The sequence below is a fragment of the Miniopterus schreibersii genome, assembly GCF_964146895.1.
Source record: "Miniopterus schreibersii genome assembly, chromosome: 2".
Classification (NCBI taxonomy): Eukaryota; Metazoa; Chordata; class Mammalia; order Chiroptera; family Miniopteridae; genus Miniopterus; species Miniopterus schreibersii.
Window position 1 is genome coordinate 25119091 of NC_138102.1, and position 16609 is coordinate 25135699.

The window sequence follows — 16609 nt, forward strand, 5'->3', positions numbered from 1 at the left end:
AATAAAAAGGAAACTGAAAGGATACTTACATGGCACCTAGCTGCAAGGTAGCGGCATGATTCATACAACTAGGAAAGAAATTAATCTATTAAAACAGTGATCAAGATAATATGCATCTTCACTCTAAAAGAAAACTATGAGGATGAAATAAAGAAAGCTATTTTCATAATTTCTCTTTTTACTCTTGCAGAGAAAAAAAAATCCAGTCTTTTTTAACCCATAGTCATCATAAACCTACTGTTTACTAGGCACCAAGGATTTGAAAAGGAGTAAAGACCTGCCTTCTAGGAGGTTATAGCAGGGGAGACATAAACACAGTATATAGTTCCTTTCTTGAACTATGAAAGAGGGGCATAAAAAGTCCCAGTCACTTGAAGAAGAAAACATCTGCAGGGGATTGGGTAAATGAGGAGCTGGTCAGCATTATAGGCACTGAGTTTGCATAATCACCACAAGTCTAAGGACGTACAAGTATTCAGTACGACTGGAGCACGTGTTATATGTACTGATGGTGGTGGGAAGTTAGAAGTAGATTGGTAAGAAACCATATAAAGGACCCTAGGAGTCTATTAATGCATCTAATTTTATCGTGTAGGAAATGGGAAATCCCTGAGTGATACTGTGAGTGACTTAATCAGATCTATGTTTTAGGAAGACCACCCCTGTGAGAGTTTAAAAGACGAACTGGTGACAGGGAAGGTGGGAAGTGAGAAAAATGTTACTGAAGAGCCAAGAATAGAGACAAAAACAACAAACAGACAAATTAAAGGCCTGACATGTCTGAGTGGTAATGAGAGCCATCATTTCAGAGCTATTTAGAAAACAAAATTTTAAAAACTTGGTGACTAGAGGTGGGAAGGAAAAACAAGGTGACTGAGATTAGAAAGAGAAAAACTGAATCCTTTTAAAGTTCATACAATCACTTACTTTGTCCAGTTTTCGTGACCGAAGTGCATGAGCTGCTCTATGATACTGAGCTGTCAGGTAAAGACATTGAGCCAACCAATAAATGTCCTGGGGTTCCTCTGGAGGGAAAAATTACATAATTGGTCATAGGTACAAGGTAAAGTAGAAAGATTTTTAAAGATAGAGGAAAAAAAATTAGAATTTGTCACTTACCATGAGAGAGTGAAGCTACTTTATCTGCCCAAAATAGAGCACTTTGATACTGTTGCTGTATAAAAAAAAAAGATAATAGCTCTGTTATTTCAACTTTTAAACAGATCTCTAATATTATTAGAATGCTATATAATAGGTCAACATCTCAATACAATAATTTTTTTATATGTAATAGGGATCTAGCAATCATATATTTATTTATCTTGTACCTCAGCTAGGTGAGTTTTAGTTCAATGTTACAATAAAAAAACTACTGTAAGATCATTGATATATACAGTTCAAGAAGGCAGTTTTTTAAAAAAACAAACTTATAGAGTGCCAAGTCTATGCCAGCAGGTACTGGCATAAAAGCAGATATATAAATCAATGGAACAGAATAGAGAGCCCAGAAATAAATCCTCACTTAAATGGTCAATTAATCTATGACAAAGGAGGCAAGGCTATACAATGGGGTAAAGATGGTCTCTTCAATAGGTGGTACTAAGGCAAAAAAATGAAATTGGATCATATACAAAAATAAACTTAAAATGGATTAAGGACTTAAATTTAAGACCTAAAACCATAAAACTCCTAGAAGAAAACAGGCAGTAAACTCTTTGGCATCACTCTTAGTAATATCTTTTTGGCTATATCTTGGGCAAGGGCAACAAAATGAAAAACAAATGAAATGGTACTACATCAAAATAAAATAATGTTTTTGCACAGTGAAGGAAACTATTAACAAAATGAAAGACAACCTACTGAATGGGAGAAGATATTCACAAGTGATACATCCAATAATGGGTTAATATACCAAATAACCTAAGGAACTTATACAACTTGACACCAAAACCACAATCCAATCAAAAAATGGGCAGAGAACTTGAATAAACATTTCTCCAAAGAGGACATACACAGATGCCCAACAGTCATGAAAAGATACTCAATATCACTAATCAACAGGAAAATGCAAATTAAAATCAAAATGAGATATCATCTCACACCTGTCAGAATGGATATCATCCATAAACCAACAAATAAGTGCTGGTGAGAATGTGGATAAGTAGGGAACCCTCATACACTGTTGGTGGGCTTGCAAATTGGTGCAGCCACTATGAAAAACAGTATGGAGTTTCCTCAAAAAATTAAAAATAGAACTACCTTATGACCCAGCAATCCTGCTTCTGGGTATTTATTGAAGAAAACTGAAACACTAATTCAAAAAGACTTATGCTCCCCTATGCTCACTTCTGGATACTTACAATAGTCAAGATATGGAAGCAACCTAGTGTCCGTCAGTAGATGAATGCACAAAATTGTGTGTATGTGTGTGTGTAATATTACTCAGAATAAAAAAAGAATGAAATATTACAATTTGCAAAATGTATGGACCTAGAGGGTATGACATTAAGTGAAATAAGTCAGAGAAAGGCAAATATCATATGATTTTACTTACAAGTGGAATTTAAAAAAACAAAATGAATGAACAAAATGAAAACAGACCCATAGATACAGAGAACAAGCTGATGGCTGCCAACAGGGAGGGCAGGTGAGAGGAGGGAAAAAATCATTTTTAAAACAGAAAAAGACTTATCAGCAGGTATCTAAAACAGTAGATAATTTAAAGGATTATTTTGCAATAACTAGTCATTAGCAGTGGTTCTCAATTTTTCTACAATCTTTGCCTCAGTCCTCCTAGATGCAAACTAGGAATTCAGTTGCCACTCTGGGAGGAGGAATGCTTAAAAGATGGTTACAAATCTGCTCAATATAAGTGCCCCAGGGGTGGAAACCAGACCTGTCTCATTCCCCGCTGTATCCCCAGCGCCAAAGAAAAGGTGCTCAGGAAACATTTGTTCAACCGACTTATGGTAAACCAAAATACAGCCCTCCAAAGCACTGCAAACAATTGGCAGCATCATTTCACAACCAGTCCTGAACAACTCACATTGAACATGCTTTTCTCTCCCTTGGTTTCCAATTTTTTGGGGAGCGCATACATTTTACTAAAACTCATTAAGTGACATCATAGACTGAACTGATGCTGCTGATTCTGGAGACACCTCTTTCCTTAAACACCGCTTGCTGTACACAGATGTAGTTCAAAGTAGATTTGAGACAACAAGCTTGTTTGTATCTTTCTTCAACTTCCACTTAACAGGAAGTCTGTATCGTGCGCCTACTGGGTGCCCAGGAGTTAGGCCGGCTGCAGAGCAGGACGAAAGCCCCGGGCCCGGCCGAGCCCGGCACCACCAGAGCCCGGACCGCAGCTACCCCTGCGGACAAGGGCTTTGGACGAGCTCCCCTCACGAGCCCCGGGGCCCGCGCTACCCGAGTCGGTCGCCCACCTGGTCCAGGTACTGCCGGACTCGCTTCCGCAGCCGCTCCAGGTTCATGGCCGCGCGACCGGCAGTCCGGCCGAGCACCCTCCGCCGCGCCGGCGCGCACCCTTCTTCCCGCGGCCCGGGATCCCAGCCCCGAGCTACGATCGCCTCGAACCCGACAGAACCGCCAGGGTCGGCGCTGCAGCCTCCGAGGTTCTTCCGCTCCCGGCCAGACCTCGTCCCGGAAGTCCTCCGCAAACGCGTCCCCTCCGGCGCCAGAAACGGGCGTCGCGTCCTTGGTTCCGCGGCGCGCTCTGGGCCTTGGGTGGCCGGGTTGGCGGCTGACCCTGGAGGCCTTTCCTCCGCGACTCCAACGCCCTGGTGCGCGCCGCCCAGGTTCGTGTCCCCGCCTCGTTCACTCAGTAACTCGTGCTCCGCGGGGCGCGGGCACCCGGGGTCTAGGCCTGGTTTGAGTTCAGCCCCATTTCCCTGGTGTTGGGCGAGCCCCGTGGTTCCGACTGAGCCTCGTTTCCTCCCGCGCGTGAAGGTGACGATACCCCCGGGGCGGATGGCGGGGGTGGAGGGGGCACGTGATGTGTGAGCTTTACCGTCGTCCTCGCGCCCAGGTGTCTCCTTCAGATTGTCTTCGGACAAACAAACCCAAAAGGCTCCTTCCTCCACCTCGGGTAGGGAACACTGATCAAAAACAAGCGAAGTTCTCAGGTGAGTTCTGTGGGCTCGGCCGAACCCCCTGCCCCCCACATGACTAACTCCCTCACCCCCCGGCCCGGGGCTGCGGGGTCACCGCGGCCTGTGCTCAGCAAGAACCTGGTCAGGTCGGTTTAGGCAGAATCTAAAGACAAACACTGGGGGGGGATGTGAGAAGAGGAAAATAAATAGAATTTATCCTGTATGAGCCAAACCAGCCCTGTGTATGTGAACATTGGGCAGAGTTCTAACTGTGTTTGCTAATCTCCAATCACCACCTAAAATGGGTCTCAGGAGGCTCATGTCAAGGTGTTGGGCACAATATTCCCTCCACTTGCTCCCTCCCACCTACGACCTTGACCTGAATGTACCAGTCAGATGTCACCACTCAGGTGTCTGTTAGGGACGTCGCTAGCCCAGCAGGGTGACATGGGCAGTGGACAGGTGGCTTACCTTATGCTCCTCAAATTGCCTGTTTCTCTGCAGGAGAAATTTCCACTGCCATCAAAATGCGACAATGAAGAATCATGTGTAGGAAGAGAACAGGACACTGATGTCAGTCAAGTCACATTTTGTATTAGACAATAATAAATTTTTATCCGAGGAGTTCTAAACCCATGATTTTTCTGGTGTGTTAACTCGTCTGAAGTCACACTGGCTGGGTAGCTCGGTTAGAGTGTCACCCTGATACTCCAAGGTTGCGGGTTTGATCCCTGGTCGGGGCACATACAAGGAGCAACCAATGGATGCATGAATGAGTGGAACAACAAATCGATGTTTCTTTCTCTCTCTCTCTCCCTTTCCCTCTCTCTCTAAAATCATCAATAAAAATAAAATATATGCAATTAACTAGTCTGAAGTCAGCCGAATACTGAAGAACAGCTGCATATTGATATTCTTATCCAACACTAAATTTTGTGAAATTGCATATGTATAAATCTCTCTTTTTCTGGTTTTTAGAAAACGATTTCTTCCTTAAACTCATTCATAAAATCCAGTCAGGAAGACAAGGCATGGGCTTTGAGTATGACCAGAATATTAAATATCAGGTAGTGTCTCAAGAATCTAAATTACTCTGAAATGAAGAGAGAGCAATACTTGCTCACTGAGTTGAGAAGTGATGTGATATTGTTACCACAGGAGAGTAATTTAAGATTTGGTAGACTCCTGTTGGCTGAAATTGAAAAAATATTGAGGCTTTGAAATAATTATTAAGAGGCAATGATTTGCAAACATGTCTGTTGTCATTTTACAATGACAATTCTATAAATTTGGAAATAGCTTCTAGCCAAACATTAAATCTCTATTTACTGTGCATTTCTCCATGTCTTGATGTGCTTGCTGCAGGCACACAACTGAGGGTCTTAGCCAAACACCTACCTAAAATCTGGTCAGTTGGATCCATCTGGGCTCTGATGGGCTGCCAGCGCCTCCAGCAGAGGCAGGCAGTGGAAGCTCAGTGTGCAAGCCCTTCCACCTGTTTGGACACTGGCATGGAAAGAATGCTTTGTCTGATAACGCAAGACAGAGGCTCATAAGGAAAAAACCGCAAGTCTTCTTGATGAATAACTGTCCTCTGAATTTACCTCTATCCAGATAAATAATGGTTGGTAAATAAATGTTTGTTAATTTAAATGGGAGCTGTCTGTTGGTTTATAAATGTGTAGCTTGTGATACTTACTCTTATGGAAAGTGAGACCCTGCAAGGATAACTTGCCTGTGCAATGTCAAAGAGCCAATCAGCACCAAACACAGCTAGTTCGTAGACGTTGGACCAACAATGACTTCTGTTGTCTTACTTGTTAGTGATTCTAACTGTGGGGTTTTAAGGCAAATGCAAGTTCTGGGGGAAGTATTTGGGGGCAAATGATCATCTCTGAATCTTCAGAGTATTGCTGATTGTTTGTTTCTGTGACACTATGCTCTGTGACCCTACTAGAGCACTGGCAAATGGATTATTTGTTTGTTTTGCCCAGCCTCTCAGTTGAGTGTATGTAGTATATTATTTTAAGCATATTTCCATTATGGGATACTATTGGTTTATCTACTGATTTATTCAGTTGGTTAATGTTAGGGCCTGTGACTGGGAGCAGTGCTGTGTCAGTGGGAGTCACAGTTAACGCCTTCCCATGGGACTTTACAGGAACACCAGTGTCGGTATAAGAAATGTCCAAACCCATAGAGAATTTTTATGAGTTTATTTGAGCTGAACTGATGACAATTGTCAAGGGACAAAATCTGAACAAATGGAGAAACTGCTCCAGAGAATGGCAGTTTTGCAGCATATTTTATACGTTACAGTCAAAGGAGATGTATGGGTGGTTACATGAAATCCACTGGTGGTAGATTGAGGGGGCAGGAGAACACAAGGCAGGAGAAAATCGCTGGGATCGGATAAAGAGGAAAATAGAAAAGGCATACTTCTTTTACAATGGTGGGTCCAGGATAGTTAACAATTAACATTTACAGCACAGAGATGGTATGCAGGAACAAGGTAACAGTGCGGGTTCTGTGGTCTCATGCTCTGGTACCAGTGGTCGTGCCTTGAGGGGTCTGAAAAAGAAGATTACTCTCTGACATTTCAAAGGTATGTTATCTTAGATGCAAAAGGACAGTAGACAGGCTGATTTAGAGAAAAGATTGACTTTTGTCAAGGAAGCTATAGGCCTAGGGCATGACTACCCACCATGACCCACGTTTAGTTAGGAAGTTTTTAAATTACATTTATTGGAGTGATATTGGTTAATAGGATTATATAGGTTTCAAGTGTACATTTCTATGATCTGTATTCTGCATTGTGTGCCCATCACCCAAAGTCAAATCATCTTTCGTCACCATATATATTTGGTCCCCTTTACCCTTTACTGTCCCTCCAAACCCTTCCCTCTGGTAATCACCATATTGTTGTCTGTGTTTATGAGTTTCAGTTTTATATCCCACATATACTAGTTAGGAATGTTTATGTTCAGACCACCCTAGGTGGTTACTTTCAGTTTCTGAGTTTGTAAGGCCTACCATGCAGGCCTCCCCTGAGCTTGTCAGATTTAGTATATGGCTCCTTCTTCCACAATGGGAATTATCCACTCTCTTGCCAGGGAGTCATCTTGCTGGGGAACTGGGTTTGAGCTTGGGAAAATGAGCACCTTGACACATCAGCACGGTATTTGCTCTGTGCAGGGGCAGCTTCGTCAGGGAAAATGCCCTCAGTTTGGGGGGCGGGGATGATCTTACTCTGCCTGTGAGGTTAAGTCCAGCCAGTTAAAGGGATGCCTGGAGAGGCTTTACCATGTGTCTTTGTCTCCAATCATCACCTTCTGAAACTGCAGTATTAATATGACTGCAGAGCTGCCTGCAGCAAGCCATGTCACCTGGGCATAGCATCTAGTTCATCCTAGCAATCAGCATATCCTGACACGCTGTCTGTAGGACATAACAATGACCTTTACCTCAGGGTAAATATCCAATTCACAAATGTCTTCTCTAGCTGTCTAAATGTATCAAGTTAAGTGAATAAATCTCCGATGTTGTGTTCGGCAGACATGAACCTTATTATTAGCCAAGGGGTGGTCATCAGTCTCAGTTTGGATTTCAAATTCAGAAAAGCAGCTTTTAATATGAAGTATTCCTCTCATTGCTTCATTCACATGTATATTTTAGTCTCATGTGCCCACTGTTGTGCCAGGAGCTGGGGCGGTGACGAGGGAGAGGATAGAGCTGTAAAAACCATGAGAGGCAGTGAAAGAAGCACCTTACTGAGTGTTGCGCCTCATAGGGAATCACAGTGGGCCCTGGGAACAAGGCCTGGCATGTCTAGCGGGGGCGTGGAACGGGAGGAGGAGGGTGTTGGGGGCACAAATTCCCATGAGAAAGTGCCCGCCTTGCACCAAGAAGAAGAGAACGGTGTCATCACCAGATGCGGGAGGCAATACAAGATGAATCTCTACAAGCACACCTACTAAAATAACCGTGACTTTCGTTAATTTCCCTCATATATTTCCTAGTCAGTGTCCCACAATTTACTGCCCCTGGCTCAAGCCCCTTTGTCTTGTCACATCTCCACAATTTATTGTTCTTGGTTCAAAAATGTAATAAACGTTGGGGCTAATAATAGTCTCTTCAGGTTTTCATTTTCCTGTTGAAGGCTCCCACGTACGTGTGAGAATATGAAATAAATTTGTAGGCTTTTATCCTGTTAATCTGCTTTATGACAGCTCAAGCCTTAGGCCAGCCACAGAATCTAGCAGGGTAAAAGGAAGTCTTCCCCTTTTCCACAGCTCTCACTCCTACTGCTTCTTAAACATGACTTTGTGAAGATTCTTGGGGAATCTAATATTTTTTTTTCCAAACTGAATTTCATCATTTGGAAACTCTTATTATAAAACAACAGTCCATAAAACTTTGCTGGAGAATTGCTGTGAAAGAAGCACTTGGTGATTGGATGCATTCTTCTTGACCAGGCCTCAGTGTTCGGGGTTACTAAGTACTTATTAGTTAAGGACAATGGATTATGTTGCTGTAATTTACACTTTGATGAAGATATTGAGGAAAAATATGAGAAAAAAGGATGTTAATTACAGGAGTTGAAGTATGGGCTTCTTAAAACTCCTCATCAAACTTGTAGAAAGAGAGCAAACCTTTTATTGTCCTTGAGTGATTTGGAAATGCTTTGTGGTTTGCCTCTCGCCCAATGAAGCATCTGCCTTCAAGTTGGAGCTGCAGTTCCAGAAACCACCGCTAGTGGGGGCGACTTCTCCATGCATCCATTGGCTTTTCCCTAAGGTCTGTGGGGACCACGGCTGGCCTGGGGCATTTAATTTTTGTGGCAGTCCCTGGCCAGACAGGTGCCTGGTCAGGCTAGGGATGTCGGAAGTTTGTCATGAGGTCCAGGTCATAGAGCCTGAGAATCAATGAGGACTGCTAGTGTTCTTTTGAATTGAAATGATTAAAGATTTTGTTGATCTTGGTGCAGTCATCAATTTTAATGGAGACTGCAGCCAAGAAATAAAGAGAAGGCTGTGACTCAGAAGGTCAGCAATGAAAGAATTGGAAAGATTGCCAGGAGTAAGGAAGTGGTAGAGACCAAGGCTAAGATCATACACACCCTCGTCTTGTTACTATGTAGGGATGCAAAAGTTGGACAATGAAGAAGGCTGGTGGGGGGAAAATGGATTCATTTGAAATTTGGTGTTGAGGGAGAGCTCTAAAGATACCCTGGATCCCCAGAAAGATGAACAAGTGGGTCCTAGAGCAAATTAAGCCTGAAACATTTCAAGCGGCAAAAACAACAAAACTGAAGCTGGCCTACTTTGAGCACATTATGAGAAAGTAGGGTTCTTTGGAAAAGACAATGCTGTTGGGAAAAATGGAAGGCAGCAGGAAAAGAGGAAGACCCAATAGGAGATGGATTGATTCCATAAAAGAAGCCATAGGTGTGAGTCTCCAGGAGCTGGCCAGGGCTGCTGAGGACAGGACATGGTGAACAGAGTCGCCAGGAGTCAGAACTGACTGAACAGCACAAAAACACACAGGGTTCTTGCTGTTTTAGCCACTGTTATGAGGGTCAGTCCTATTTGTGGTTTTCCCTAATTTACTAAGGGTTACGTAAAAATTAATGTGGTCCTTTAAAATGTATTATTGTCTGCAGTATAGGACAAATGTATAATTTAGGACATTATAGTGAATGTTGAGGGGAGAAGACAAACACTACACAACAGACCTAGTTGATAAATACCAGGAGCTACAGCAGTTTCTTGAGGAAAACCAGGCCTCATCAAATGGCTCAAACTCAGCGTGACCCAGAATAAGCCCATCTAAGGACCAGAAAGCACAGAGCAATTTGCTTTTTTCAAGTTATCTTCAAACTCAGCCACTCTTGTTTCCTGGTGGATTAAGCCCGTGTCACAGTTTCCAGTTTCACTTCTGTTTCTACACTCACCCTTGGTGTTCTATGCAATCCAGTTTGTGGAACTCACTTTAGCTCACAGGAGTTTGCTTCCCCTGCCAGGCAAGTCTAACCTTCAGGCCAGGCAACCATTTCTGGAAGTAAGAAGTTATAGACCTTCAGCACTGGGAAGGCCTGGATGCTCTATCTGGCCACCCACATCTGCATTTCCAGAATATTCTCTCACATTCAGGACTCTATCTACTTGACAACCAGAGGGGGTTTTCATGTACTCCAAGACCTAAAGAAGGGAGACTGTCCTTTAAAGTGTGCTCCTGTTTCTCTGTTTGGGATACAGGGGATATAGGAACCCTAAGGGCAGCCTTATATGGTCCTTTCAGGCAACTTTGGCTGATTTAGCAGCAAGCAAGAGGGTAAGTAATGTAAAACTTGACAAAATTGGCCCAGAATAGGCTTTGGAGTTTCTGGCAGGCCCACATCTCACTGTCCTTGAGAAAAGGGAGAGTGTCCACTGCATTATGGAGCTCTCACTGGGGACTGGGTGGTACAGAGGAGGAGCCCAGGGGTGCAGGGGGAAGGGGTGTGCATTCTCAGGCCCCCAAGTGCAGGGTCAGGCCCTGCACACCCTGAGGGAAGCACCTTCTCCACTCTGCACAAGGCCTTTCCCTGCCTCATCAGCACCTGCCTGGGCCACAGCGCCCAGCGTGGCATGGCTCTTCCAGGCATGGCTCCCCCTTCTCCTGCCCCCCTTCTCTTCCTCTTCTTTCCCCTTTCTCCTCCCATCCCCCCCTATTTCTGTTTATTATATTTATGGAGATTTAAAAGTATTTCAAAGTTTTACCCATTTAAGCTAATTTGATGCACAGTGTAATATGGGACTAATACATTTCTTCACCTGAAAACATACCTGGTATGTACATTACTTTTTCAAGTTATCTTCAAAATCAGAGCTTCTGGATGATCAATTTTCACCCTTAAGGGTGTGTATGGATAAAACCCATTTGCCATCTAAAGACCCTCTGAGCAAGGTCCAGGGAGAAAAGAGTTGAAGTCAGCCTGTAACAGGAAGACTTGCAAAAAGTCTGTTTGCCAATAGAGAGCTACTTCTTGACCACGCGGAGTAACTTGACTGTCTCTATAAAATGCTGGCTTTCTGGGGGGTGGCAGGTGGGAAAAGAGATTTATGTTCTCATGACTAAATAGCAAGGCTTCCAGTTCTGTGATAGATTTTTAAAATTTCATACCATTGGGGTTTTTCAGAACAAGGTTGCCGAGACCAAGCTACTAAAACACAACTCTGGGAGGAGTGTGCTCATTAGGGCGAGGGCCAAGGCACGGAAACACTGACTGTAGTCAGAAAGTGCTGCTGACACCAACCCTAAGTTGCCACCTCGTTAAAAAGGAAGTGCAGATATGAGGGCTTGTAAATTGAGTATGCAGTCTCTGCTAAGAGGCCATTTCTCTAATTTAGCCCTGATCTGGATGCTTTGCACAGTGCTGTGCCCAGTTTGAGGCTTTACAGTAGGAAAGGGATGTGGCAACTGGGTGAGATTCTGAAGGTGGCCCCTGCAACGCACTGAAGGCCACGCGCACAGGAGGGAGCCAGCTTCCAGCACTACTTTGCTCTACTGGGGAGGGGGTCAGACAGGCTGAGTAATCTGCTCAAAGTCACTCAGTAAGTGAGCTGAGGAGTCAAAATTCACATCCAGGTCTTTCTGACCCCAGGTCCATGATTAAACACCACGGTTTAACAGGGCTGCCTTCGAGGGACCGCAAAGGCCCTGGAGGGATTCCATTTAGATATAGAAACCTGAAAAGAGACTCACTTGATCACCGAGAGCTTTAAAGGGTTTGTGTGTAAAGGAATAAAAAGTACCTTCTTGTTCTCTCTCTCTTTTTTTTTTTTTAGCAGAGAATTCAACCCTAATCTATAGCTTGAATGAAACATAGCGAAGACTAATTAGGTTCCATGACCTTAAGGAGGGGTCCGGCTCTGTGAGGCTGGGACCACATCTGTCTTCCTCACCTGGAGTCCCAGGCTGCCCTAGTGCCTGGCACATGCACAGAGTTTGTTGAATAAATGAATGAATGGGTGTATGAGTCTCTCAATCATATTTTTGAAGCACTGACTCTAAGATAGATGCTCACTGTTGTGGAACAGGTTAAGCATGATCTTACCTGAACAGGACAGGGAAGAAGCCATTTCTGAGACACTCTCAGCTATGCTTTATTACTCTAAGCTAGGCCCACTGATCCCTTTTACATCTCAGGTTATGTATCTTGGAGTCATGTTGTAGTTGAGGAGTTTCCATCTGATTTATTTAGATATTTGTTAAAGTAATAGTCACAGGGTTTTAGGGTAAATGATACAAATCCACCTGGGAATCATAAACAAATACACAACAACACAAAATATGGTAACAAAGTAAGTATTAATAGCTAGAGAAAAAAGACAAATACAAAACCCTTGAACTGCCCTGGCTAGTGTGGCTGAGTTGGTTAGAGTGTCGTCCCATGTACCGAAGGGTCACAGGTTCGATTCCTGGTCTAGGCACATGCCCAGTCGGGGAATGTGCAGGAGGCAACCAATTGAATTGATGTTTCTATCTCTCTCTCACATTGATGTTTCCATCTCTCTCTCCCCCTCTCCTTTCCTCTCTCTCTAAAATCAGTAAAAACATGTCCTTAAAAAAAACCCAAAAGACAAATGATAAAAACCCTTGAACTCCCAATATTACATTGCATAATTGTTTCCAGCTATCAGCCTAAGAAGCATGAAAAATAGTTTTGCTGCCTCATCCGGTCAGTACATTGTATAAATACATCGTGTTTTAGAATGCTGCCTCATGCACATTTACAGCTGTCCTCGGGGTGATAACAGTGGGGAGGACGGTGGCTTGGTCATCGGGGAGCCCATGGTGGCTTTGCTGTTTCCCCATCACTGCTTCTCATACTTGTCTTCTTTTCCCAGTTTGTGTTCTGAGTCCTTCTTTTCAACTTCACATTTTGGGTCCAGGCTTGGATGTAGCCTTGCTTAAAGTTCAGATTAATTTCCTACTGGATCAAAAATACATATTGGCCCCCCAGAGAGGCTCAGTGTTTGAGCATTGACCTATGAACTGGGAGGTCATAGTTTGATTCCAGGTCAGGGTACATGCCAGGATTTTGGGCTCAATCCCCAGTAAGGGGAGTGCAGGAGGCAGCCAATCAATGTTTTCAATGTTTTTCTCTTATCAATGTTTCTATCTCTCCCTTTCTCTTCCTCTCTCTCTAAATTCAATAAAAACATATTTTTAAAAAATACATATTGGATCCCGGCTGGCATGCTCAGAGGCTGAGCATCAACTTATGATGCAGGAGATCAAGTTTCTATCCTTGGTCAGGGCACATGCCCGGGTTTCGGACTTTATTCCCAGCAGGGGGCGTGCAGGAGGCAGCGGAACAATCAATGACTCTTATTATTGATGATTCTCACTCTCTCCCTCTCCCTTCCTTTCTCTGAAATCAATAAAGATATATTTTAAAAAATACATATTGGATATAAACACCTCCCTTAGGCAAGGACAGTAAAATATCATCATACTAGAATGCATGGGAAATGGAATAGTATTTCAATTCATTGACAATTCTAATTTCTATTTAGAATTAATCATATAATCTTTTTTATTTTAAAAATAACAGCTTCATTGAGACATGATTCTATGCCATAGAATTTACCCCTTTAAAGTGCTTATTTCAGTGTTTTTGGTATATTCAGTGTTGTGAATCATCATTAACTTCAATTTTAGAAGAATTTTACAGCCTTTCCCCCCAAACCACATACTCCTTTGCTATCATTCACCAGTTCCCCTTCCTAGAGCCTCCGGCAATCACTAATCTACTTTATGTCTCCAAGGATTTGCCTATTCTGGGCATTTCATATGGATAGAATCTGGCTTCTCTCACTTAGCACAATGTCTCCAAGGTTTATCTTACCCAATGTAGCATGCATCCGAATTTTATTCCTTTATATGGTCACATAATATTCCATGGTTATATCACATTTTGTTTATCTGTTCATCAGTCGATAGACATTTGGGTCGTTCTTACTATGTGGTTATTATAAATAATGCTGCTATAAACATTCCTGTACAAGTTTTTATGTGGGTATGTTTTCAGTTCTCTTGGGCTTATACCTAAGAGTGGAATTGTTAAGTTTTATGGTAACTTTATGTTTAACTTTTTGAGAACCAGGTACACTGTTTTACAAAGTGGCTGCACCATCTTGCATTCCCACCAGCAGAGGATGAGAGTTCCAGTTTCTCCACATCCCTCGCCAACACTTGTCATTTTCTGTCTTTTGATTCAAGTCAACTAGCAGGTGTGAAGTGAGGCCTGGTGGTTTTGAGTTACATTTCCTTTATTGGGCATCTTCTCCTGGGTTTATTGGCCATTTATACATCTTATTTAGAGAAATATCTATCTAAGTAATCAGATAATCCTTTATTATTATTATAATTTTGTTGTTGAAAATCTTTCTAAAATGCATCCAAGTTCTTTTACACTAAACCAGTGCATCTATACTTACACCTTGAACTTTGTCTGCTTGTTGGTGTTGGATGTGCAGGACCTTCAGGATGTCACCCACATTCCAGAGTGTTTTTCTTTCTTTTATTTTCCTCATTCCTCCCTGAAGGTTGTTTTGGGAACCATCTGAGGATAAAGTCTGGAGTAGTGCGGCCTAGTTGTGCAGGTGTCTCAGGGAAGGAGGTGGAACAGGGTTTCTTTCTCTGCTATGAAATCATTTGGACTTGGAAAAGGGGAAAATTATGGCTCACCGCTCTCTCCTCCAGTGAAGAGTGTCCACTTATCCTTACCTTCTATAGTGTGTGGGGGCTACAACGCACATATCAGTATTTCATCTAAAATGCTAGTTGAATTCTTAGAGTTTTATTTATTTGCACAATATAGTTAAAGTATAATCATGCAAACAACCCATCAAGGCATGGCCAATACAATCACAAAGTATTCCCAAAGCTTATATATAGCTCAAGGGGTAAATTGAAAAGCCACCTCAATAAACACAGTGATGGATTTTTGTGGTTTAAAATAAGCCCCATTTAATTTTTTTCTATTATCTTAAATGGTTAAAACCTTTAAGTAGAACCTATTGGTTTTTATTCAAATCTAACTATAAGCCTAAAACAACAAATCCCTCTTGAGAGCTATGCTGAGTCATTGATATATAGTAGACTTTCAATGAGCACTTGACCAATGACACAGGAATATTTTAATAATTAAACTCTTGCCCTGCCGGGCGTGGCTCAGTGGTTGAGCATTGACCTAGGATCCAGGAGGTCATGGTTCAATTCCAGGTCAGGGCACATGCCCGGGTTGTGGGCTCGATCCCCAGTCGGGGGCATGCAGGAGGCAGCTGATCAAAGTCAACTCTCTAATCACTGATGTTTCTATCTCTCTCTCCCTCTCCCTTCCTCTCTCTGAAATCAATAAAGGTATATTTTAAAAAATTTAAACTCTTTATTCCAACTACTTATGTAAAAATGTCGCTCTATTCCTAGTTCTATACTCTCACAAAATAATTGAAATAACTTTAACAGCAATCTCTACTTTTCCGTTATCCCATTTATTTCCACACCCACCTATTATATTATAGTATATAATAATATATAATAATATAATATATACTATTCAGCCATAAGAAAGAGTAAAGTCTTGCCATTTGAGACAATATGGATGGATCTCAATTTCTTTAACCATGTATCACCGATGGACAGTTAGGTTGCTTCCATGTCTTGGCTATTGTCCATAGTGTTACAATGAACATGGGGTGCAGATATCTTTTTGAGTTAGTTTTTTTAAATTCGTGTTGTAATCCTGCGTGGCAGATGCATACAGTAAAGAAGGGAAAAAAGAAAGAATTTCATTGTTTGCCAAGTAAATACCAGGCACTTTTATAGTCATTTTTGCAGACACTACTTATTTAACCCTGACGTGAGTTCTGGGACAGGGTTTGTATCCTCTCTTTACAAAGCAGAAATGAAGGTGCTGAGTGAGCTTGGAGGCAGCCTCATGCCCCTGCGTCTCCACCATGCCCCCCTGCATTTATCATGTGAACATTCAACTGTTGCTCCTGGAGATCACTTGTGCTTTATTTTTGTTTCCTTCTCAGGTATGTGGGTTATTTGGGGTTGAGGCACTAGATTAGAGTACTACATACTTCCAGTTAACTGAGGGCTCCAGTAAATTCCGGGATGGCTAATGGATTTTATTGGAAGATTTTATAGAAATCTCATCTTGGTAAACACAGTTACCAAATTAGTTAAGTAATTTCTTACTTTGGAGTTAGGGATAAATGAGGATGATTTGAAAGAGTGAGGATAGAAAGTTGAAATACTTCCTTCAAAATATTTGAGGTATTTTTCAAGTTAATATTTAAACTAGCAATAAATAAATTAATTAAGATTGAGACATCCAGGAGAGCTGGCAGCGGATCCCTCAGCAAGTGGAGAAACTTACAGTGTTCTCTGGGGAGATTCTGTGCGGAGGGAGGGGAAGGAATCTGGGCGCTCGGGAAGAA

The 16609-nt window shown here is 42.4% G+C and overlaps 1 protein-coding gene and 1 long non-coding RNA gene across 4 annotated transcripts in view; one reads left to right on the top strand and one right to left on the bottom strand.

Annotated features, from left to right (window-relative positions):
* The window catches only part of CDC16 (cell division cycle 16), a 33318-nt gene extending 29652 nt beyond the window's left edge, over nucleotides 1-3666 (bottom strand). The window contains exons 1-4 of one of the 2 annotated variants that reach the window (XM_081130021.1): nucleotides 3447-3666; nucleotides 1120-1174; nucleotides 928-1025; nucleotides 30-68 (exon numbers count right to left, since the gene is read on the bottom strand). In XM_081130021.1, coding sequence (XP_080986147.1) covers nucleotides 30-68; nucleotides 928-1025; nucleotides 1120-1174; nucleotides 3447-3494 — 240 coding nt within the window. In that variant the 5' untranslated portion in view covers nucleotides 3495-3666. The remainder of the gene's footprint in view (nucleotides 1-29; nucleotides 69-927; nucleotides 1026-1119; nucleotides 1175-3446) is intronic. The other variant, XM_081130022.1, reaches the window with a different exon arrangement.
* Nucleotides 3255-5768, top strand: LOC308553775. 2 transcript variants are annotated; one of them, XR_013998283.1, is made up of 3 exons: nucleotides 3255-3818; nucleotides 4049-4145; nucleotides 4617-5768. It is a non-coding gene; the product is annotated as an uncharacterized lncRNA (long non-coding RNA). The 2 variants fall into 2 exon arrangements; XR_013998284.1 differs by having other exon boundaries at nucleotides 3729-3969.
* The last annotated feature ends 10841 nt before the right edge of the window (nucleotides 5769-16609 follow it).